This window comes from Peromyscus eremicus, chromosome 23 (assembly GCF_949786415.1).
Source record: "Peromyscus eremicus chromosome 23, PerEre_H2_v1, whole genome shotgun sequence".
NCBI classification, from domain to species: Eukaryota; Metazoa; Chordata; class Mammalia; order Rodentia; family Cricetidae; genus Peromyscus; species Peromyscus eremicus.
The window spans coordinates 26,903,487-26,926,534 of NC_081438.1; the positions used below are offsets into that span (position 1 = coordinate 26,903,487).

At 50.8% G+C, this 23,048-nt stretch overlaps 1 protein-coding gene across 1 annotated transcript in view; it reads right to left on the reverse strand.

Annotated features, from left to right (window-relative positions):
• The window catches only part of Zan (zonadhesin), a 104,189-nt gene extending 88,390 nt beyond the window's left edge, over positions 1-15,799 (reverse strand). The window contains exons 1-15 of the mRNA XM_059249792.1: positions 15,598-15,799; positions 14,322-14,374; positions 12,962-13,108; positions 12,519-12,790; positions 12,093-12,180; positions 9,907-10,059; positions 7,415-7,579; positions 6,386-6,477; positions 5,743-5,821; positions 5,490-5,636; positions 4,449-4,720; positions 3,693-3,875; positions 3,390-3,414; positions 1,892-3,161; positions 1,027-1,207 (exon numbers count right to left, since the gene is read on the reverse strand). Coding sequence (XP_059105775.1) covers positions 1,027-1,207; positions 1,892-3,161; positions 3,390-3,414; positions 3,693-3,875; positions 4,449-4,720; positions 5,490-5,636; positions 5,743-5,821; positions 6,386-6,477; positions 7,415-7,579; positions 9,907-10,059; positions 12,093-12,180; positions 12,519-12,790; positions 12,962-13,108; positions 14,322-14,374; positions 15,598-15,674 — 3,204 coding nt within the window. The 5' untranslated portion in view covers positions 15,675-15,799. The remainder of the gene's footprint in view (positions 1-1,026; positions 1,208-1,891; positions 3,162-3,389; positions 3,415-3,692; positions 3,876-4,448; positions 4,721-5,489; positions 5,637-5,742; positions 5,822-6,385; positions 6,478-7,414; positions 7,580-9,906; positions 10,060-12,092; positions 12,181-12,518; positions 12,791-12,961; positions 13,109-14,321; positions 14,375-15,597) is intronic.
• Positions 15,800-23,048: the final 7,249 nt, after the last annotated feature.

Sequence of the window (23,048 nt, forward strand, 5' to 3'; positions counted from 1 at the left end):
GGTGGCACACACCTTTAATCCCAGCACTCGGAGGCAGAACCAGGTGGATCTCTGTGAGTTTGAGGCCAGCCTGGTCTACAAGCAAGATCCAGGACAGGCACCAAAACTACACAGAGAAACTCTGACTTGAAAAAAAAAAAAAGCCAAAAATGTGACAGTTGTGTAGCTTGGCCCTTTTGTGGGACTCCTAACAGTGGGAACAGGGGATGTCTGTGACTCTTTTACTGACTTTTGGGACCCTACTCCTCATACTGGGTCATCTTGTCAGCCTTAATACATGGGGAGGTGCTTAGTGTTACTGCAACTTGATATTCCATGTTGTATTGATACTTATGGGAGATCTGCCCTTTCCTAAACAGAAATAGAGGGGCAGTGGATTGCCGGGGGGCTGGGGGGTGCAGAGGGAGCATGGGGAAACTGCAGCTGGGATGTAAAATAAATCAATAAATTTATTAAAATTTAAAAAATGAAAAAAACCCAACTAAATAAAAAGGTAGGTCTTACTGTGCATATTCTTATAGCCACAGAAACAGATTTAACAAGATGAACTTTCCCAAGATCATGCAGAAAATGAATACCGCATCCATGTTCCAGCTCTGCTACCTGACTCTAGATCTGTCTAGTATGCCAGTTACCATCCATACCTGGTGACTTGAGCTCTGAAAATACAGTCAGTCCTGGCCTGGGGATGCAGCTCAGTGGTAGAGCACTATCCTAGAGTCCCTCCGTGAGGGGCTAAGGGCATTGCTCAGTGATAGAGCGCCTGTTCAAAATCCCCTAGTGAAGAGGTGCAAGTGTGGGTCCTTAGTAGAGCACTTCCCTAGAAGTAAGGGGTCCTTGGCTCCATCCTCAGCACTGTGAAACCCAATCCAGTGCTGAATGAATGGCTCTACCATTGTGTATCCAGTCCTTGAGCCTACACCTTGGGGCTCTCTAAGCTACTCTCACACAGGGATCGGGGGCACCAGGGCCCGGGTGTTCTGGCATCAGTTCCCCTTTGGAAAGCGGGCCACCCCGGAGGCATACCTGGTAGTACTTGTTGTTGTAGAAGCAATTGCAGGCAGACTCGTTGATGCATTGATTGTTACTAAACAAAAACCCAGGATTGCAGACACAGCCCGGACTGCAGGGGGACTGGCAGCTGGGCTTGGGGCTCTCACAGGATGCAGGGCATGCACACAGTTCAAGGTGGGCATTTGCGGGGCAGCTCTCTGAAAGGAAAACACAGCCTCCATCAGGCTTTCATTACACAGCTGCTCCCCGCCCTGCCCTGCCCATCCTGCCCCAAAAGCCTCCCCGTCTCTCTCCTACCCTGAGCTCAAGTTCTTTTCTAAATAAGTCTGCATTTATTCTGTCATTTAAAAAAAAGAAGAAGAATGAAATAGCTGGGCATGGTGGCGTCCGTGGGAAGCTGAGGTAGGAAGACTGCCAAGGATTCAAGGCCAGCTCCACAGTGGATTTGAGGCCAGCCTGAGCTACATAACAGGACCTTGTCTCAAAAACGAAAAAAAGTTCTGACCAATGTTATAATAAGGTCGCAATATTGAAGACGTTGTGCTCATAAACACGTCCCCTGGTTCCATTTGTATGAAATATTCAGGTCAACGTTAGGTGTGGAGGTACATGCCTGTAATTCTATTACTCTGGAGACCAAGGCAAGAAGATCATCAATTTGAGGCTAGCCTCATCTATGTCAGAAGACAGGAAGGAAAGGAGAAGGGAGAGAAATAGAATGAGGTCAGAAGAAGGAATAAAAGGAAAGGAGCCTGAGGATGACTCAGTTTGTGGCTGGTGTTTCTGCAGTCTAGGTATAGGCCTTTCACTTCCGGAACATCCTTCCCTAATCTCCTCACTGTCTTCTACTGAGAGCTCCAGCTGATGCTCTGTCCACCTCATCCCTGTGGCAGACATACCTGTAGATGTGGCCATGCTGGTTGTCAAGACACCTGGAACCTGTGAAGGGCTTGGACAGGGTGGTCTACATGTTGTGGGCATTTGCATGAGGACAGTAGATTGCTCTGTAAGAACAGTGGTCTCTTCAGAGGAGATAGTGATCTCTACAGGAGGGGTGGTAGACTCCTCAGGAGAAACAGTGGTCACTTCTGTAGAGGTGGTGGTCTCCTCAGGAGAGACAGTGGTCACTTCTGTAGAGGTGGTAGTCTCTTCAGTAGAGACAGTGGTCAATTCTGTAGAGGTGGTGGTCTCCTCAGGAGAGACAGTGGTCACTTCTGTAGAGGTGGCAGTCTCTTCAGTAGAGACAGTCGTCACTTCTGTAGGGATGGTGATCCCTTCAGGAGAGACAGTGGTCACTTCTGTAGAGGTGGTGGTCTCCTTAGTAGAAACAGTGGTCACTTCTGTAGGGATGGTGATCCCTTCAGGAGAGACAGTGGTCACTTCTGTAGAGGTGGTGGTCTCCTCAGGAGAGACAGTGGTCACTTCTGTAGAGGTGGCAGTCTCTTCAGTAGAGACAGTCGTCACTTCTGTAGGGATGGTGATCCCTTCAGGAGAGACAGTGGTCACTTCTGTAGAGGTGGCAGTCTCTTCAGTAGAGACAGTGGTCACTTCTGTAGGGATGATGGACCCTTCAGGAGAGACAGTGGTCACTTCTGTAGTGACAGTGGTCCCTTCTGTGGTGAGAGCAGTCACTTCTGTGGGGACAGCAGTCACTTCTGTAGGTATGCTCTCCTGAAGGACACTGGTCCCTTCAGGAGAGACACTGGTCACTTCTGTAGGTATGCTTTCCTGAAGGACACTGGTCCCTTCAGGAGAGACACTGGTCACTTCTGTAGGTATGCTTTCCTGAAGGACACTGGTCCCTTCAGGAGAGACACTGGTCACTTCTGTAGGTATGCTTTCCTGAAGGACACTGGTCCCTTCAGGAGAGATACTGGTCACTTCTGTAGGTATGCTTTCCTGAAGGACACTGGTCCCTTCAGGAGAGACACTGGTCACTTCTGTAGGTACGCTTTCCTGAAGGACACTGGTCCCTTCAGGAGAGACACTGGTCACTTCTGTGGTTACAGCGGCCACTTCTGTAGGGGTGATGGTCTCTTCAGTGTGAGTGGAGGATATTTCTACAGAAATAGGGGTTGCTTCTGTGGGGACTATAAGGACAATGTTTTCAGAAGGACCAGTAGGTAGAATCTCTGTCTGCTGCGATACTGCAAAGAAAAACAAAATCCTGTTAATTAGTCAAAATTAGACCACCTCCCTTTCACTCATCTAAATAGGAGTGGGTGGGTTCATGGGGGGCCACTTTGTCACCCCTATTTCTGCTCCCAATCTCCCAACCTTCACTCACTTATTCAAGAGACAGAACTCCCAAAACACATTAGTGCCAGGTACAGGAATCACAAAACTGAATAGGAGATAGGGCCCGCCTTCAGTACCACTAGAGAAGGAAGGTTCTGGATCCTGCCACACAAACTCATGCCATCAAAGACACAATCATAGCTGGGTATAGTGTGCCCATCTGTCATCATAGTCACCAGTGACGATGAGGCAAAAGGATCACAAGTTTGAGACCACATGGGCTACCTCGTGAAAGCCTGTCTAACAGTGAAAATGCAACAAACCCGGGAATAAAGTTCAGTGGCAGAGGACTTTCCTAGGGTTCCCTAGAGAGGGGCGAGGACTACAGTGCAGTAGTAGGGTATTGCCTAGAATCCCCTAGGGAGGGGCTAGGGTGTGACAGAGCACAGGAATGCTTGCCCGGCAGGTACGAGGAGGCACGGGGTTCTATTCCCGGTACTAAGGGTGGGAGATGCTGGGCCCTCGAGTTTCATCTTACCCCGACATGGTCCATGAGTGATGAAGATAAAATTCACAGCTACGACAAAGGCGGTGCTGGTACCCCGGGTGGCCTCGAGAAACAACTGCAGGCCACGGGGGACAAAGAAGGCAGAACAGGACAATAAAAGTCTGCGCGGGCGCGTCCTCTGCCTGAGCATCCCTTCGTTAGAGCCTCAAGCGTCCAGCACACCCCACCCTCTTGAACCTGAAGTCAGCCTCCTCTCTGTGCTCTTTCCCCCTCTTCCGACCTGAGTCTGAAATGCCCCAAACAGGCCTGTGTGTTAGAATACTTGGTCCTCATCTGGTGGCGCTGTTTGGGAGGTGGTAGGAACTTTTAGACAGAGGCCATCAGGAGACGGGCATCCGATGGCTGTAGCCTGGCCTTACTTTTGGCACAGTTCCCTGCTTTGTGGTCTTTAGGAGCCGGCAAGCTCATGCAGGATGAGCCCAGCCACCGTGCCTTCCCCACCAGGATGGGCTCTACTAAGCCAAAATAAACCTCTCCTTGCACAAGTTGCTCCTGTAAGGCATTTTGTCACAGCACCCAAGAAAAACTAACATATCACCTTTCTACCTCAGTTTATCGCCCACCCTGGACCCTGGACCCCTTATTACGTTCCCCCCCCCATACATACAGGGCCCACTCCATCTCTCACCTGCATGGGCTGCTGATGTCCCTTCGGGATGGTGACAGAGCTGTTCACCCAGCTAGTGCTCTGAGATCCAACACGGCTCCACAGGGAAACGGGCGAACTGCCCGCGGGACTCCCCAACATGAGCTTGAGTGTGGTCCCTTCTCCAAGGCCATACATGTGGTAAGCGAACTCCACACAGACGTCCCCAGGGGCACAGAAGGGTGGACTCACCAACTTGGCAGACTGTCCTGCCTGGGATAACTTGACTGAATCGAAGTAAATATAATGATCCCCTGGATGAAGGAAGAGGGAACCAGAAAGGTGAACCCCTCCCCACACGGAAACCTGCGTACATGACAAGTCTAGCTGCTTGCTGTAGCCATGTGTAGCTTCCCAGGTGAGCACGCAACCAGACATGCACCATAATATTCCTCTTTGCTCTTTTGTTTAGCTTCTGAGACAGGGTCTTGTTATACAGCTCAGGCTGGCCTAGAACTTACAACGTCCCTGCCTTAGCCTCCCCATCACAGGTTTGCATCCCAGCAACGGCACTCTGCTCATTTAGGAGTCTTAACTGAAGAAGGCCAAAAGACACGGGAAACCCAGTCTACAGTCCAGATTCTATTGGCATCAGCTGCCAATGTCTTGGCTGGAAATAACACAGTGGATTTTTGAAGTCTTGGGCTCAATGTAGAGCAAAGCCTCAATTGCTCCTCTCCATCCCACCCCGAAAGCTAGGAATAGAACCTAGGGACTTTCACATGCTCAGCAAGTGCTCAGTTGTTGAGACACACACAGACACGCACCTGCCCCTCTCTGGAGGATTCTTAGCAACCGCTACAACGAAGCTGTGCCCATATGGGGAAGCCTGGGTTTCCTGCTGGGTTGCAATGATCCCACTGTCTTGAGCAGCCTGGGCAGAGTCTACTTTCCAGGTCTGAGTTCTCCTCCATAAACACCTGCAGGAGGTGGCTCCCTACATCCTCCATCATCCTCACCGAGTCCCTAGCTAGATGCAGATGCAATGACTCATAACCTCGAGGGGGTCCTCAGTCTCCTCACCTCCATATGGGAACTCTCTTGGGGGCCCTGAGATGGGGGTGGGTACGCTTTTGCTTCCCCAGCTCCAGTGTCCGGGGTCTCCAAGCACATGGTTCCAGTCACAGAAAGGATGAGTACTGTCTTCAAAGCTGCACTGAGGAAAGCTCTCTAGCAGATTCCAAGAGGGAAGTTTGAGACACTCACCGCGTGCCCTGCCCCCGCCCCATGACGCCAACCCCTCGCTCAGCAGGGGTTCCCAAGGCTGTGTTCTCACCCCCACAGGGAGCAATGCTGATCGCATCCACAGCTATTGCCGGCTCTGGTATCTCTCCAAACATACCCACCACCATGAACTGAAAAGAAACGGAGACCAGGCCAGTCAACCCTCCGCCCCCAATCCTCCAGTCCTCTTCGGAAGGCTACTATTAATCATCAACTTGACAGAATCTAAAGTCACCTGAGAGGTAGGCCTCTAGACATGCCTACTGGGGGATTATTTTATGTTAATTGAGGTGGGCAAACCCACCCACCATGGGTGGTGTCATCCCCTGGCTGGGATCCTGGGTTGTGTTGACTGTGTAAGGGAGCTGAGCGGCAGCATGTATGTGCTCATCGTTCTCTGCTTCCTGACTGGGGTGGGATGTGACCAGCTGCTTCAAGCTCCTGGTGCCATGAATTCCCCACTGTGGTGGACTGTACCCTTGACCTGTCACCCAGGATAAACTCTTTCTCCCTTAAAGTCGCTTTTGTTAGAGTGTTTGGTCGCCTTGACAGGAAAGAAACTAAGACACCTCTCATCTGGCATTCCACTCGAAGACCCAGCTCCTGCTTCTGCTGCCCAGACCCTCAGCTCATCCCAACACTGAGAGAACCTACCATACACAGGGACTCCTAATGAGGACCTTGCTCCTCTGTACCTGTATCTGTCCCTGTCCCGTATAATTGACAGACACAGTCTGCCAACTGGGTCCAGGGTGTCCTGAGAAGAGAGTGTGTTTCCGGATGTTGCCTACAACGGAGGAAAACCAGAGGGAAGGAAGTCTGTGAGGACTTGGAGTGAAGGACAAGTTGTACAGAGAACGCTAGGACAATATTCCTACAGATGCAAACAATCCCTACCCTCACCTCCTGCTTTGTGTGTTTGTGTGTATGTATGTACACAAGCGCATGTGTGCATTCTCTCACTCTCTCCTGCTTTGTGTGTGTGCACACATATGCACATGTATGCACTCTCACTCTTCCCTCCTGCTTTGTGGGTGTGCACACATATACACATGTATGCACTCTCACTCTTCCCTCCTGCTTTGTGGGTGTCTATGTGCACAAGAGAACATGAATGCATGTGCGTACCTATAAGTGTACGTGTGTGCAGGTTTATATGCAGATGTGCATATGCAGATGTGCGTACACATCTGTTCCCTCCAGGCATCCTTCCTCAGGAACTCTCCATTTTGGTTTTTGAAGCAGAGTATCTCAGACCCGGGCCTTATTAGTTAGCCTACACTAGCTGACCAGGGAGCCCCCAGGGATCCCGTTTCTGCCTCCCCAGGGCTGGGGTTACAAGCAAGTGTTACTATGTTTACATGGGTGTTGGGGGATGGTCGTCAGGTCCTCAAACTTGTGTGACAAGCGCCTTAATAACTGAGCTATCCACCTGGCTGGAGTGTTTGTTTATTTTTATACTGTCTCCTGCAGCATAGGCTGACTTCAAACACACTTTGTAGCAGAGACTGGCCTTGAACTTCAAATCTTCTGCCCCATACCCCCCAAGTGCTCGATTATAGGCACGTCCCGCCACGGCTATACTTTGCTCTTCTAGAATCCAGCGCCCTTCCCATTTCTAAAGCATAGAACAGTCTCACAAATGCATCCTAAGGAGATACTCCTCCTATTTCTCCATCAGTCCAACCCTCCCAGATGTGCCCTGGTCAATGATCTCCTCTAACCCAAGAATGTAGCATAGACGAAAAGGCCTTCGCCGGGCGACCGGCCGCGCATGATGTAGCTGAAAGACAGGGTCAGACAGCCGCTGGAATGGCTGAGGGGACTCAGAAGTACGGCTTTCTGTCCTGGCCGTGCGTTCGCGGAGTCCAGGAGCATGTAGTAGCCACCTGCAAAAGAAAGGGCCAGTGAAGTGGCTGGGATGGAGGGGAGTCCGTAACCAAGGCGTAGGAACCTGGGAAGATGGGGACCTGGCCATGGGGAGTTCCAACAGCCGCCTAGATGTGGCAGTGGTGAGGGAGTTACACCCAGTCACCGCTGGCAGAGTGCTGGGACTGGGTAAAGACCCGGTGTCGCTGTAATAAATGCAGGCGTCCTCTCAGAAACCGCTATGACAATCTTGTCTCTTGGGTCCCTTAATCATAGCCAGACAGGCCAGGCGGTGGTGGCGCACGCCTTTAATCCCAGCACTTGGGAGGCAGAGGCAGGCTATCTCTGTGAGTTCGAGGCCAGCCTGGTCTACAAAGCGAGTTCCAGGACAAAGAAACCCTGTCTCGGAAAACCAAAAAGAAAAAAAAAAAAAAAAAATAGCCAGACAGCCAATCAGCCTGAGGTTCGCTTAGTGACGCAACTAGTAACCAAGGGGGAGGGAAGAGGGCCCTGATGGGAGGCGGAGGTCCGCGCAGGCATGCGTACTCCTGTCCCACACCCATTGGCTCCCGGCAAACCTTGGCTGAGGGAGGCCAGGAAGCCCAGAAAACGAGCAGGTGTCGGGAAAACAGGAGAAGGAAGAAGGGAAGGAAGTAAATAAATGGCGAAGGAGAAAGCAAGAAGAAACAAGGGCCCGAAGGGCTGGTGCCTGTAGCTTCAGCCAGCATCTTGGGAGCCTGAGGCAGGAGATTGAAGCTCAAAGCCTGAGCTTGGAGTCCTTGCTCGAAACAAAACAGGAAAGATTAAAAACCCAACCAACTGCTACTAACACGACTGATTTGGGACGTAATGTTAAAGGCTAAAAGGTAAAGAGAGGAGATGCCCAGGGTATTTACCGGGGGTTTCAAATAAAGGGAAGGAGAGGTTGAAGAACTTTCTAGAAGGTAAACCTCCCGGAACAGGAAGGTGGTGCACACCTTTAATCCCAGCACTTGGGAGGCAGAGGCAGGCAGATCTCTGTGAGTTCGAGGCCAGCCCGGTCTACAGCGTGAGTTCCAGGACAGCCAGGGCTACACAGAGAAACCCTGTCTCGAAAAACCAAAATAAAAAGAAAGGAAAAAAGAATAAGTATGCACTGGAAATGGAAATCAAACATCACTTGAAGTCTGACCTCTAAAACTTGGCAGATGCAGGGACCAGGTGGAGAGAAAGAGGAGAGGGGCACCATGTAGGAGTGCAAAGGAAGGAGTAGGGGGCAGAAACAGGAAGAGAAAGCCCAGGCAGAGTACAGGGAGGGGGAGGGGGAGGGATCACCGTGAATGGAAAGACTAGGAAGGAACATTTTGGCTTAAACGACTGCAAATCTTCCTCTGGAGTCCCCATCAGCCCTTGCTGTTCCAGACAGCGGCTTCTTGGCAGGAAATCCAAGTGGCGTTAAGTCCGTCATGCTGACTAGGCCAGGCTGACCTGAACTCATAATCTTCCTACCTTGGTCTCCCAGGTACTTGGATTACAGGCATGAGTCACGAAGCCTCCCTATCTCCTTCCCTACCTCTCCCTTCCTTCTAGTGGCGCTGAGAATGGAATCCAGGGCCTTGGGCGTGCTAGGCAAGTACATGACCACTGACCAACATCCGCAACCCTTATTTTTCGTGTGTTTCTGAAACAGGGTCTAGCCCAGGTTGCACTTGAACTCACTGTGTAGACTAGGCAGTTCCTGAACCTCACATCCTTCAGGTGCTTCCGCCTTCCCGGTGCTGGGGTTACAGGCATATACCATCATCCCTGGCTCTGTGCTGGTTTTACACACTGATTCTCAAGTTACTGGGACAGTGTGCAGGGGAGCTACTCAGTAGATACCAGATAAATAACTGGATGAATGTAGGGTGGAAGATGCCAGGGAAGGAGAGAACGAGCTGGCTGCACTGGCAGTGTGTGTGTGTGTGTGTGTGTGTGTGTGTGTGTGTGTGTGTGTGTATGTGGTGGGGGGAGCTGGAGAATATGTGAAATCATTCTTTTTTAAAATTGTTTATTTAAATTATTTATTTTTATGTGCATTGGTGTTTTGCCTGCATGTATGTCTGTGTGAGGGTGTGAGATACCCTGGAATTGGAGTTATAGACAGTTGTAAGCTGCCATGTGGGTCCTCTACAAGAGCAGCCAGAGCTCTTAACCACTGAGCCATCTCTCCAGCTTGAAATCATGCTTCTTGCCATGATCCCTAAGCTGAAAGCTTTGGGGGGAGGGGCGTGCTGGGCTTTACCTGGCCTGACCTGGGGATGCTATTGAAAGGGGGACATAGAGCTGGCAGGAGCCCAGAGATTCCGAGGATATCTTCAATACTCACTACCAGGGCTGGAGAAGTCATCATCAGGCCCCACACCAAACTCCCCCGATGAGCCCTTCTTCTGGGTCCACTTAGCCCCGGTGGCAGTTGGGACCCAGCTCCATCCGCAGAGATCATTTAGAGTATCAAAGGTGCACATCTGGGACATGCAGACTGAGAGGGGAGAAAAGAAGAGATGGTGCTGGAGTGTGGCCCAGTGGTTAGAGCACCTGCCTAGAATCCCCCAGTGAGGGGCTGGGGTGTGGCTCAGTGGTAGAGCACCTGCCTAGAATCCCCCAGTGAGGGGCTGGGGTGTGGCTCAGTGGTAGAGCACCTGCCTAGAATCCCCCAGTGAGGGGCTGGGGTGTGGCTCAGTGGTAGAGTACCTGCCTAGAATCCCCCAGTGAGGGGCTGGGGTGTGGCTCAGTGGTAGAGCACCTGCCTAGAATCCCCCAGTGAGGGGCTGGGGTGTGGCTCAGTGGTAGAACACCTGCCTAGAATCCCCCAGTGAGGGACTGGGGTGTGGCTCAGTGGTAGAGCCCTGCCTAGAGTCCCTCCATGAGAAAGTGGGTCTTAGCAGTAGAACACCTGCCTAGAATTCCCCCATCTAAAGGCTAATAGTAGAGGCTGGAGAGGTGGCTCAGGGGTTGAGAGCACTGGCTGCTCTTCCAGAGGACCCAGGTTCAGTTCTCAGCACCCACGTGACACCTGTCTGTAATTCCAGTTCCAGGGCTTCTGACACCCTCACACAGACATTTACTTTTGGATTGAACACCAATGAACATGAAATAAAAAGTTATTATATATATATATATATATATTTTTTTTTTAAAGATTTATGTATTTATTATGTATACAGCATGTATGACTGTATGCCAGAAGAGGGCACCAGATCTCATTACACATGGTTGTGAGCCACCATGTGGTTGCTGGGAGTTGAACTCAGGACATCTGGAAGAGCAGTCAGTCCTCTTAACCTCTGAGTCATCTCTCCAGCCCCTATTATATATATTTTAAAAGAAGCCCATTTGTTAAAAAAAAAAAAAAAAAGAAAGAAAGAAAAGAAAAGAAAAGAAAAGAAAGCAAGAAAAAGAAAAGAAATGTTCTGAGTGCAGTGTCACCATAGAGCACTTATCTAAGTCCTCTGTTACGGGGCTTAGGACAGGGCTCAGCAGTAAATCATTTTCCTAAAGCCTGCCAGTGAGGGACTGGGGCCATGGTTCAGTGGTAGGGCCCTTGTCCAGAATTCTCCGGTGAGAAGCTGGGGGCATGGCTCAGTGGTAGAGTATTTGCCCAACATATACAAAGCCCTGGTTAAACCCCAATATCAAAAGGAAGGGTATGAGCTTTCTGCCACAGGAGGAAGCTTAGAAAAAAAATGCCTTGGCTTGAGGTCAGAACTCTGGGGTCACTCTCAAGGCTGTAGTGAGCTTTAGCAAGCTTTGAGGACAACCTCTATTTTACTGCCTGTGAATTCTGCTCTTAGTACAGATTACATAACCTGCCCAGTCTCAGGCTTCTATCTATAAACTGGGAATCATCTCTGTATAAGGTCGTAAATTAAATTATGTTTGTGGAGCATCTAGCCCAGGCCCCATGTTCAATGAGAAGTTCCCTTCATAGCTTCTGGATTTTTCCTTTCCTTTCCAGTCAGCCTGAAAGGACCGTTCTGCATGTATCAGAGTTGTAAGTAGTTTAACACCAAAGACTTCTTTTGTTTTAGAGTCAGCATGGCATGCAGCCCAGGCTGGCCTCATATTTGCTGTGTAGCCCAGGATAACCTTGAACTTGGGATCTTCTTGCCTCTACCTCCAGAATGCTGGAATTAGAGGTGTATGTCACTACAGCTGTTGTATGCAGTGCTGGGGATGGAACTCAAGGTTTTGTGCGTGCTAGACACATGCTCTACCAACTGAGACACATCTCCCATCCCACCAAGGGTTTCTTGACACATAGAGTGTCCAGTGCTAAGACAGGCCCAGCCTGTGGCCATGGGTCCTGGCCAGTCACTCTAGACCAGATATCCCCTACCACTCCATGTTGAAAGGAGACCTATTACAGAGTGACTGCTTTAGGAGCTACAGGAAACCAGGAACCTCAAATCATGAGAACACAGGATCCTAGTTGCTGAGCTGTCCCACCCCTACTTCGGAGAGTTTGACAGGGGTCAGGAGAGGGAGAGGTGCCCGAGAGGGACAGGAACTCACTCTGGTTGCAGGTACCCCGCCGGATTGAGAGGCCATCCAGAGAGATGTCCAGGTAGGCGGTGTTTCCCCTCATGCCCTCAAACATCAGCTGTGGAATTAGGAACAAAGAGACCCTGACCCTGTGAGTGACATGATTGGCTTCCCTTCTCTGCGGCTGCTGGTTTCCACCCTGAATTCAGATGGCTGGGGATCCAGGTCTCTCTTTTTAAAAATTCCACTCATTTATAGCACATGGCGGAAATGTGAGAGTCAGAGGATGTTTGGGGAGTTGGCTCTCGCCTTCTACCACGTGGGTCCTGGAGACTGAACTCAGGCTTGCTGCAAGAAGACTCCATCATTACCCTCCGGGTCCCCCCTCTGCCGAAGCCTACCTTCCTAAGCCCCTCCCCCCGGACCCCTCCCTACCAGATCTGCTCTCAGCCTCACCCAGCTTGGTATGTCACGGTCTGCTGGCACAGTGACAGCGGTGGGCATCCAAGATGGACTCTGGGTGTTCAAGTGTTTCCAGAGCACGTTGGGCCGGGGGTGCTTCCGGCCCCTGAGCAGCAGCAGTCTGAGCTGGGCACCCCATGACAGCCCAAACATGTGGAAGGCGAAACGGATGCAGAGTGGACCTTGCTCCCATATGTCAGGGCTGCGCAAACGTGCCACCCCGCCCCGAGGGAAGGTGTTGGCATCCATGTGCAGGTAGTAGCCCTCTGCAGGGAGATAGAACAGGGCGGGCAGGGGGGGGGGGGGCTGAGACCTCGCTGTCCCCAGGGGCTGACCCCTCCACCCCCTGCTCGGCTCAGCTTCCAGCAGTCCCCTCCCAACTTTATCTCTTCTCCACTGTCCTCCTCCAAACTTTAGGCTTCCCCCGGACGCATTACCTCCATTGGGGTAGCCCCCTGGGGGGCCAGAAGTGCCCGTGCGGGAGGGCCCAGTAGTTCGAACCCAGTCCCCATCATCTGCAGACATTTGAGACCAGTCACAGAGAGGTCTGGAATTATCTTCAAAGTCACACTTCGAGACAATGGCTGGGAAGAAAAGAGCCTCAGTGAGGCCTCAGGAAGGGGAGAGGGGCCAGGGGTCAGGTCACAAAGCCCCACCGGGAGATGGGGTCAGCAGGGTCACTAAGCTTAGAGAAGGCCACCGCTAAGAGTTCAGATCCGGAGCAGAGATGAAGGAGACAGAACTCCTGGGGAGTAGAGTGAGTCGATGATGGAGTCCGGGAGCACAAACTGGAGTCTGGGCAGATTCAGTCAGACAAGCCTTGTGTTTTATTGTGGCTATTATTATTATTATTATTTTGGGGTGTGTGTGTGTGTGTGTGTGTGTGTATGTGTGTGTGTGTGTGCTTGAGTCCACGTGAATGCTGCGCATGCATGCAGAGACTAGAGGTTAGCATCAGGTGTCCTCTTCAATACCTCTCCACTTCGTTTTGACCCAGAGCTCACCAGTTCAACTACTCTGCCTGGCCAGGGAACCCTAGAGATCTTCCTGTCTCTGTCTCTCTTGTGCTGGGACTAGAGGGTGTGCTCCCAACCCAGTTTTTTGTTTGTTTGTTTGTTTGTTTGTTTGTTTTGAGACAGGGTTTCTCTGTGTGGTTTTGGTGCCTGTCCTGAATCTCACTCTGTAGACCAGGTTGGCCTCGAACTCACAGAGATCTGCCTGGCTCTGCCTCCCAAGTGCTGGGATTAAAGGCGTGTGCCACCACCGCCCACCCCAACCCAGTTTTTTACACAGATGCTGGGGATCGAACTCAGGCCCAGATGCTTGTGCAGCAAGCAGTCTACCTGCTGAGTTACCTCCCAGCATCTCCTCCCCCTTAAGATAGGTCTCATGTTCCCATGTAGCCCAAGGTGGCTTTGAACTCCAGGCCCTCCTGCCTCAGCCTCCTGAGAGCTGGGATTACAGGTGTGTATTATAAAACCTAGGCAATTATTGTGTTATTTTAGACCAGGTCTTGTTACTGTGCAGCCCAGGCTGGGTTTGAACTTAGGATCCTCCTGCTTTGGCCTCCCCAGGGCTGGGACGACAGGCCACCATATCTAGGGCTTGTCGTATTGAATCTGAGCAGGAGTCTCTCAGGTGGAGCCTGACAGTGTTTCCCACTCTCCTGTCGGCCCTTGGCACGTTGATCCCGTGTGGCGCCCTGACAGTTATCCCTGTGCTCGGGACTGGAGTTCACAGTTAGAACATGGATCGTGAGGGGGGAAGGAGGCATGCGCAGCCCTGGTCCCAACTCACAGCTCTCCCTCGAAGTGCGCATCATCACTTTTGGGTCCAGAGAGTTCTGTCTCCTTGGGATTGGTTTGGAGAAAGCAAAACACATTACCTTTGTCATTATTAAAATTATCATATGACTGTGATTTTTTACTATGATTATATTTTGATCTTCCTTCCTTTCTTTTCTTTCTTTCTTTCTTTCTTTCTTTCTTTCTTTCTTTCTTTCTTTCTTTCTTTCTTTCTTTCTTTCTTTCTTTCTTTCTTTCTTCAACACAGAGTCTCATGTAACCCAGGCTAGCCTCAAACTCCCTGTGGAACTGAGGATGACCTTACGGTCATGATTCTCCTGCCTCTACCTCCTGAGTACTGAAATTACAGGAGTTGACCACCACACCCAGCTTTTTTTTTTTTTCTTTTAGAGACAAAGAGCTTTTGATAGTAGCCCAGGCTATCCTCAAGCTTGCAATCCTCCTGCCTCCCTCATCTCTCGTGCTAGGATTGCAGGTTTATGCCACCACATGCAGCCCTCCTCCCCACCGTACAAACCCCAAAAAGAAGCCCTTCCTCTTCAATCTGCAACTTGGGTCATAATTCCCCACAATTCAACTGCTCCTTGTCCATAGCCCTGCACCCAAGTTCAAGGAACCTAAGCTACCTTTCATTTTCTTGCCGCCTTGTACTTGAACTCTGGCCTCTCAGCTCGGCCACCCTGGGGTTTTGGAGAGTGTAAATTCTTTATCTTTCCCTCTCAGCCTGGATTGTCACCTCAGTTTCAGGTGGTGGAGATGGGAGGCTCTCCCCATCCTGGTCGGTAGGCTGTCTTCTCCCCAATCCCACTGCCCTGACCTTTCTCCTCAGTCTTCTGTCTTTTCGTTTTTGAGGCAGGGTCCCATGTAGCCCAGGCTTGCCTAGAACCTGATGTATAATAAGTGTGACCTTGAACTCCCGATCTTCCCGTCTCCACCTTCCAAATGCTAGTGTCACATCCTGAGTCGCCACACCAAGTTCCTGTGGTGCTGGGGCTTGAACCCAGGGCTTTGTGTTTGTAGAGCAGGACAACCGAGCTACATCCTCAGCCCTTTCCTTTTTTAGTTTGTTATTTTGAGACAGGGCTTCGTGTAGTCGAGTCTGGCCTTGAACTCCTGATCTGCCCACCTCTGCTGGGATAGCGGACATACACTACCATGCTCAGCTAGGCCTCTTTGTTGTTAACAAACTTGCTGCTCCCTCTGGGATCCCCAGATGCAGCCCAGAAAACCCCTGCCCCAATGTCACTGTGGTCCCGAGTCCAGCTTACCATACAGAGGCAGTTACTTGGTCCTCGCCCCAGGCAGCCCCCACCAGCAGCATCAGAATCCAAACTAGAGGAGCCATGGGGGACCTTGGAGGTGGCCCTCAGGTAGAGAGGAAGATTACGGTGAGGGTCCCAGGCCACTATATAAACACCCGGCCCTCCTCCCTTCTGAGGAGGCCATTAAAAAAAAAAATCACAGAATTCAAGAAGTCCCTGGGAATTTAAAGTTATCAGAGTTGAAGTTAGAAACCCAATAGAAGATTTATATAGACAGAAATAGAGAGAAAACAAGAAAACGGGGACAGAAACCAGTCCAGGATGTCTAACATCAAACAACAGTAGTTCAAAAAGAAATAACAAAGGGAAGGGGGAGGGGGGGGAGAGGGAGAGGGAGAGAGAGAGAGAGAGAGACAGTCAGTCTGTCTCACAGAGCCCCGGTGGCCTCAGATTCATGATGTAGGCAAGGCTAGCCTTGAACTCCTGATCCTCCCGCCTCCAAATTCTGGGATTATAACTGTGGTAGGCCAGCTAAGAAAGCACAGGAAAACCATCCCAGAACTGAAGCACTCAAATCTCTAGACTAAAAGGTACCTAGTACGGTGGATTCAGAGACCCACAGAAACTACTTTGTGAAATTTAGACTATCAGGGCTGAAAGGAAAATCGGGAACTCTTTTAGATAGTAAGGAACAGGTCACATACTAAGGACCAGGGATCCTCATGGCCTCGGTCTCCTTGGTAGCAACCACAGATTCTAAATGCAGCAGAACACTAGCTGAAGAATTCCGATGGAAAAATTATCCAAACTTAACATTCTACAACTGGAGAAGGTGGCAGACGCCGTTGATGGCCGCGTGAATGGCTGGCAATATCAGGGACAGAGAATTGAAGGACATACTCATAGAGGAAGAAATGCGAGTTGCCAGGAAACATTTCAAGGGGTGTGTGTGTGGGTGTGTACAGGTGTGTATTCACATGCGCGTGCGCACACAACTTGCAGGCATGGCTCTGTCCTTTCACTGTGTAGGTTCTGAGAATCAAACTCTAATTGTTAGGCTTGGCAGCAAGTTGAGCCATCTCGTCCACCCCAGTTTCGTTTTTTCTAAGACAAGAGTCTTATCGCCCACGTTGGCCGTTATGAAGTTGAGGCTGGAGTACCACCATGCCAGGACCATCAAGTCCCAGGTATCATGCGTACTAGGCAATCTCCACACCGATGAGCTGCATCCCCAACCTTTTGTTTTGTTTTTCAGACAGGGTCTCACTCTGTAGCCCAGAGTGGAACTCACTGTCTAGCCCTGAGCCACTCTCAAACTAGTGGCAATTCTCCTGTCTCAGACTCTCAAGTGCTGTGATCCCAGCTACTCGGCAGACTGAGGTAAGAGGATTGCAAGGTCAAAGGCATGCTGGGCAATTTAGTGAGACCCTGTCACAAAAGAAAAAAAAAGATTGGGTGGGCAGTTTAGTAGTAGAGAGTGTATAGCTAGTGTGGGTGAGGACCAGAGGTTCAATGCCATCACGCGTGCGCACACACCACACACACACACACACACACACACACACACACACCACACACACTTTTAGTCCCAGCACTTGGGAGGCAGAGGCAGGCAGATCTCTGTGAGTGCAAGGCCAGCCTGGTCTACAGAGTGAGTTCTGGGACAGCCAGGGCTGTTATACAGAGAACTCCTGTGTCAAAGAACCAAAAAGAAGGAAGAAAATATGTATGTGTCATACTGACAAACAGTTAAAGATTGACGTAGCTGGCCGGGATGTTGATGGACAGTTGTAATCACGGTGACAATAATCTGTGTCGGTGGAAACATGATGACAGAGTTCCGAGTGTGTATACATGATTTTTGAAGATGGCATTTACCTGTGTGTGTCAGTGCGCACATCCGCGCGCGCGCGCGCGCGCGCGCGCGCGCACACACACACACACACACACACACACACACACACAGATGCGTGCCATGGCGTCTGTGGAGTTCGGACGACAACTTGCAGGAGCTGGCTCTCTCCCTCCGCCATGTTGGTCCCGGGGTTGAGCTCGGGTTGTCTGGCTTGACAGCAAGTCCTTTCCTGCCAAACTCCTTCCAGCTCTTGTTTCTGTTCTGGTTTTCTAGATAGGAACTTGCAACTTGGGCCCTTGGTGGCTTCACATTTGAAGCAGTGCTCCTCCCTCCTGGATTCTGGGGTCACGGGCGTGTGCCACCACAGCCAGATGGTTTTGTTTTATTAAAATAAAGCTCTCACCATGTAGCCCAGGCAGGCCTGGAAGGTCTTCCTGCTTCAGCCCTGGATCCTGAGATTACAGATGCATGTCCACATCTACCTGTTCTCAAAAACAAAACAAAACCAAAAAACCTTGCTAGGCCTGATAACACGGGCCTGGCTTCCCAGTCACTCGGGTGGCTGAGGCAGCACTGATCTCAGGTTCAGGCCAACTTACGCAACTGAGCAAGACCTTGTCTCAAAATGAAAAATGGTTTTTATTATTGTTTGGTTTTGCTTTTGTGTTTCTTTTTGCCCCTCTTCTCTCTCTCTCTCTCTCTCTCTCTCTCTCTCTCTCTCTCTCTCTCTCTCTCTCTCTCTCTCTGTGTCTGTGTGTCTGTGTTTGTGTCTCTCTGTGTCTGTTTGTCTGTGTTTGTGTCTGTGTGTCTGTGTTTGTGTCTGTGTCTCTGTGTCTGTTTGTGTCTGTGTGTCTGTGTTTGTGTCTGTGTGTCTATGTGTGTGTCTGTGTTTGTGTCTGTGTGTCTGTGTCTGTGTGTCTGTGTGTAAGTCGGAGGACAAACTCAGGTGCCATTCCTCAGGAATCTTGCACCTTTTTTTGAAACAGGGCCTCTCATTGGTCTGGAGCCCTGCAGTAGGCTGGGCTAGCCGGCCAGTGAGCTCCAGGATCCACCGGTCTCTACTTCCCGACTTGCAGTCACCGGGGTTACAGGCACGCACCACCACATCCATCTTTTTTACATGGATCTGCAGGTTCAAACTCAGGTTCTAGTGCTGACAAGGCAAGCATTTTGCCAGCTGATCTGTTCCAGAAAAACATCTTGTTGCTGTCTCAGAGGGAGCTCTAGAGCCCATGCTTGTTTTAGTCAGCGTTTTCAAAAGGAAAAGAACTGATAGAATGAATACATACATACACACATACATATACATACATACACACATACATATGCATACATACATACATATATACATACACACATACATATACACGTACACACATACATATATGCATACATACATACACATACACATACATACACATATATACATATATACACACATGCATACATACATACACACATATGTATATATACATAAATAAAATAAATCCCCATTTACATATATATGCATATAAATATGTAAAGGGGATTTATTGACGGCTTACAGGAGGAGGTCCAGGTAGCCCAGCACTGGCTGTCTTGTTGCGCTCTGGTGCCAGAGAGAGTGGAGGAGAGGAGATGTCACAGTGGACCAAAGCCAGGGCAGCTCCTGAAGGACTCTGACAGTGGGCCTGTTTACAGTCTCACTTCATACTCTGAAACCACAAGGTGGGGCGGACAAGTGAGGTCTCATAGAAGCACACGGGCAGTCAGCAGGTTGCGAAGGTCAGCGACCGCATTGTATTAGCTGTTTCTCCGGGTCATTCTCTTCCAGGTAGGCAAATAAATCAATAAATCGGCACCTAATAATTGGTCTTTTCTGTCTAACTCTCCTTCAGTCTCACACTAAGGAGACCTAGTTGTCATTCAGTTCACGGGGATGGCTGTCTCAGGGTCCTAATCTGGCACTGAAGGCCTGGTCTTTGGTCCACATTGGAATCCCAAAGCCGTCGGTTCTAACACTGGTGGTGAGCGTCACAGCAATGGTGATAAAGACTTGTCAGTGATGGTGAGGGCAAGCAAAAGGCAGTTTCCTTCTTCCGTGTCCTTTTCCGTGGGCTGCCCTCAGAAGGTGACACTCAAGCCGGGCCATGGTGGCACACACCTTTAATCCCAGCACTGGGGAGGCAGAGGCAGGTGGAGCTCTTAAGTTCGAGGCCAGCCTGGGCTACAGAGTAAGTTCCAAGACAGCCAGGGCTACACAGAGAAACCCTGTCTTGGAAACAACAACAACAAAAGATTGGCCATAACAATGTTTGATTACTACTAAAAATAAAAACAGGATGGCTCTTACTACATAGCCCAGGCTGGGCTAGAATTCCTGGTCCTCTGCCTCAGACACCTGAGTGCTGGAATTACAGGCTTACACCACCCACAATGACATGTCTGTAGAGAGGCTGAAGGATAGAGCCAGAGGCCCCGAATCACAGGGAGCAAAGAAAGCTGGTTACATCACAATTTAGACACCTGAGCCTTAAAAACCAACCAAGCTAGGATGCCGTGGTGTCATTATCAATTTCATAGAGTCTAGAACCAGGGGAGAGGCCAGCCTGTGGGCACATCTGCGGGGGAGGGATTGCCGAGGTCAGGTTTGTTGAGGTGAATGTGCCCATCATTCCCTGGGCAGCACCCATCTCTGCTGCCTGACTGGGGTGCCATGTGCCCAGCCACCCCGTCTTCCTGCTGCTGTGCCTTCTCACCGTGATGGATCTCGTCCCCTGGAAGTGCGCGTGGAAACAAACCCCTCTGAGTTGACTTTGCCAGGTGTTTGGTTACATCAGTGACAGAAGGTGGACAAGACGCTGGGTTGACATGTGTCAAACTCATGGTCAGGTGCCAACTGTTTGTTAGTGCTTCTCCTTGACCTTAAAAGCAAGACTACCTGAGGTCATAAGGGCGGGAAAGCTGCCCCGACCCCCACCAACTGCAACACTCGGGAGAGCAGGCCCTGCACCTCACCTGGGCGATACAGTAGAGCCCACCCTGTTGGTGGAGGAGTGGGTAAGCCGGCCTCGAGGTTGTGAGCATGGGGGAACTATCCCAACTACTCATCTGTCATGTGGCTGTGCAGTGTGGGAGAGATGCCCCCCTTACCCCTCACCTCTTACTGCCTGTGACAGACCCTTCTCCTTACCAGCCGCAGCACTCAGGAAATCAGGCCCTGCTCCTTGCCTAGGCGGCACAGTAGGCCCTGTTGGCAGAGGCATGGGTGAGATAGCCCTGAGGCTGTGGGAGTGGAATGGCTGGCCATACCCCCCTCATCGTCTGCCACGTGGTGGTGAGGGCGAGGGAAAGATGCCCTCCCCCTCCCTTGATCCTGCCACCTGTGGTGGGTGAGGGAGCTGACCTTTCCAGCTGCAGCACTTGGGAAAGTGGGCCGACCCTTCACCTCACCTCACCTGGGCAGCACAGCAGAGCTGGCCCTGTTAGTGGAGGTGTGGGTGAGCTAGCCCCGATGCTGTGAGGATGGAAAAGCTGTCCTAGTTGCTCATCGGCCATGGCATGGGATGGGCAGGGAAGAGATTCCCCCTCCCCCATCAACACCTGAGGCAGGTGGAAGAGCAGGAGAGCTGTCCCCTCCCCCTCATTATCTGCAGCACCCAGGAGAGTGGCCCCTACACCTCACCAGGACAACACAGGGGAGCTGACCCTGAAGGTGTAGGTGTGGGAGAGCTGACCCTGAGGCTGTGAAAGCAGGAGAACTGGCCCCGCCCCTTGCTCGGCACTTCAATGGATGAACTAGCCAGGGCGGTGCTGGAGAGCTCACCCTAGTGGTGAGGACCGGGGGAGAGCTGGCCAGCTGACCAACCCTGCAACTACCCGGGCCCAGAACCAGGGTTATGTGCTGGCCCACCCCAGCACCACCCCATTTGTGATCTGCTGGAGCATGGGGGTGGGAGGTGGGGACCGGGTCAGTCCTGTGGGCCCAGGGCTGCAGGATCTTCATGCACAGGGCAACAACAGGATGTCCAAGAAAAGTCCCAGTGAGGGTCCAGCATCAATGGTGTAGCAGAGACCAGGGGTCTCGAGCCAGACCAATGATTCCTTGCAATGAACATCTGCATGTAAAAACATATCCATAAAGGGGTTTACTGCGTGACTCACTGTGTCACACTGCAGCTTCCGTGACGAGATTTTTCCCTTCCTCCCTCTCCCCTCCTCTTTTTTCTCTCATATTTTATTTTGTTTTATTCTGGGGTGGGAGGAGGGACATGGGTGGGATTAGGAAGCATGATGTAAAAGATGCAAAGAATAAATAAAAAGAAAGTTAAAAAAAAGCAAGACTAAAGTTGGGCATGGTGGAATACTCCTTTAACGCAGCACTCACCAGGCAGGGACAGGCAGAGCTCTGTGAGTACAAGGCCAGCCTGGTCTGCAGAGTGAGTTCCAGGACAGCCAGGGCTACATAGTGAGACCCTGTCTTAGAAAAACAAAAAACAAAAAACAAACAAAAAAAGCAAGACTAATAGCTAGACAGTCAACACAGTGGTTAAAAGTGCTTGTTGCTCTTACAGAGGCCCAGAGTTCAGTTCCCAGAACCTGCAATGGGTAGCTCACAACTGCCTGTAAGTCTAGTTCTAGAGAGGATCTGATACCCTCTTTTGGCCTACACACACACACACACACACACACACACACACACACACACACAGACAGATAGATAAACCTTTTAAAGAAAAAAATAACAAAATTAAGCCAGATGTAGTAGTCCAGGCCTGCACTCCCAGCACTTGGGAAACTGAGGCAGGAAAAGCCTAAGTTCCAGGACTACCTGGGCGATTTAGCCCCTGTTTGGTCTCAAAAACCAAACAGATAAGCAGAAACACACCCCGCCTCCTAGTCTATTAATTCCAACTCCCAACAGCCTACAAAACAGATTTCACCCTTGCCGGTTGGTTCGTAGCAAGGGAGGCCACAGAGGGATGTCTAGTGCTTAATCAGGACAGCGAGTGCCTGGAAGGCTCCCTAACAGTTCCCAACCGCGCCTGAAGAGGGCACTGTAGTCCAGGAGCTAAGTTCGCCTCCCTCAAAGTCTTTCCTTTTGCAGACTCCTCCCACCTTCATTACAGACACAAGAGCACTCGAACACACACACACACACACACACACACACACGCACACGCACACGCACACGCACACACACGCACACACGCGCACGCATGCACACGCACACACAGCCTAGTAAATTCTCTCCAGCCCCCCAACTCCTTCAATGTGCGCGTAATTTTCCCTGCAGTGGACTGCAAAAATACTCCCTTTTGAATATTGAGCTTTCAGGCTGGATTCTAAAGGTCTTGATTTGGGAACAGAATGAATGACAGCCACATAGGATAACAGCCAGGGTTGGGGTCCTGGGACAGTGTGTGTCGTCTCTGACTGGTTGTGTGGGTCTCTCCTGAGCATGCTTGCCCACCTGAGGTACTTCCTTTGGGGAAGGGATCCTAGGAAGAATCTGGAGTCACCCTTGTCCCCCGGTCATGGTACCTATCACTCCTGCACCTATTGACGCTCCAAGTTACAGGGAGAAACCCCCAGAGTGACACCCCCCAGAAAGACACAGGTG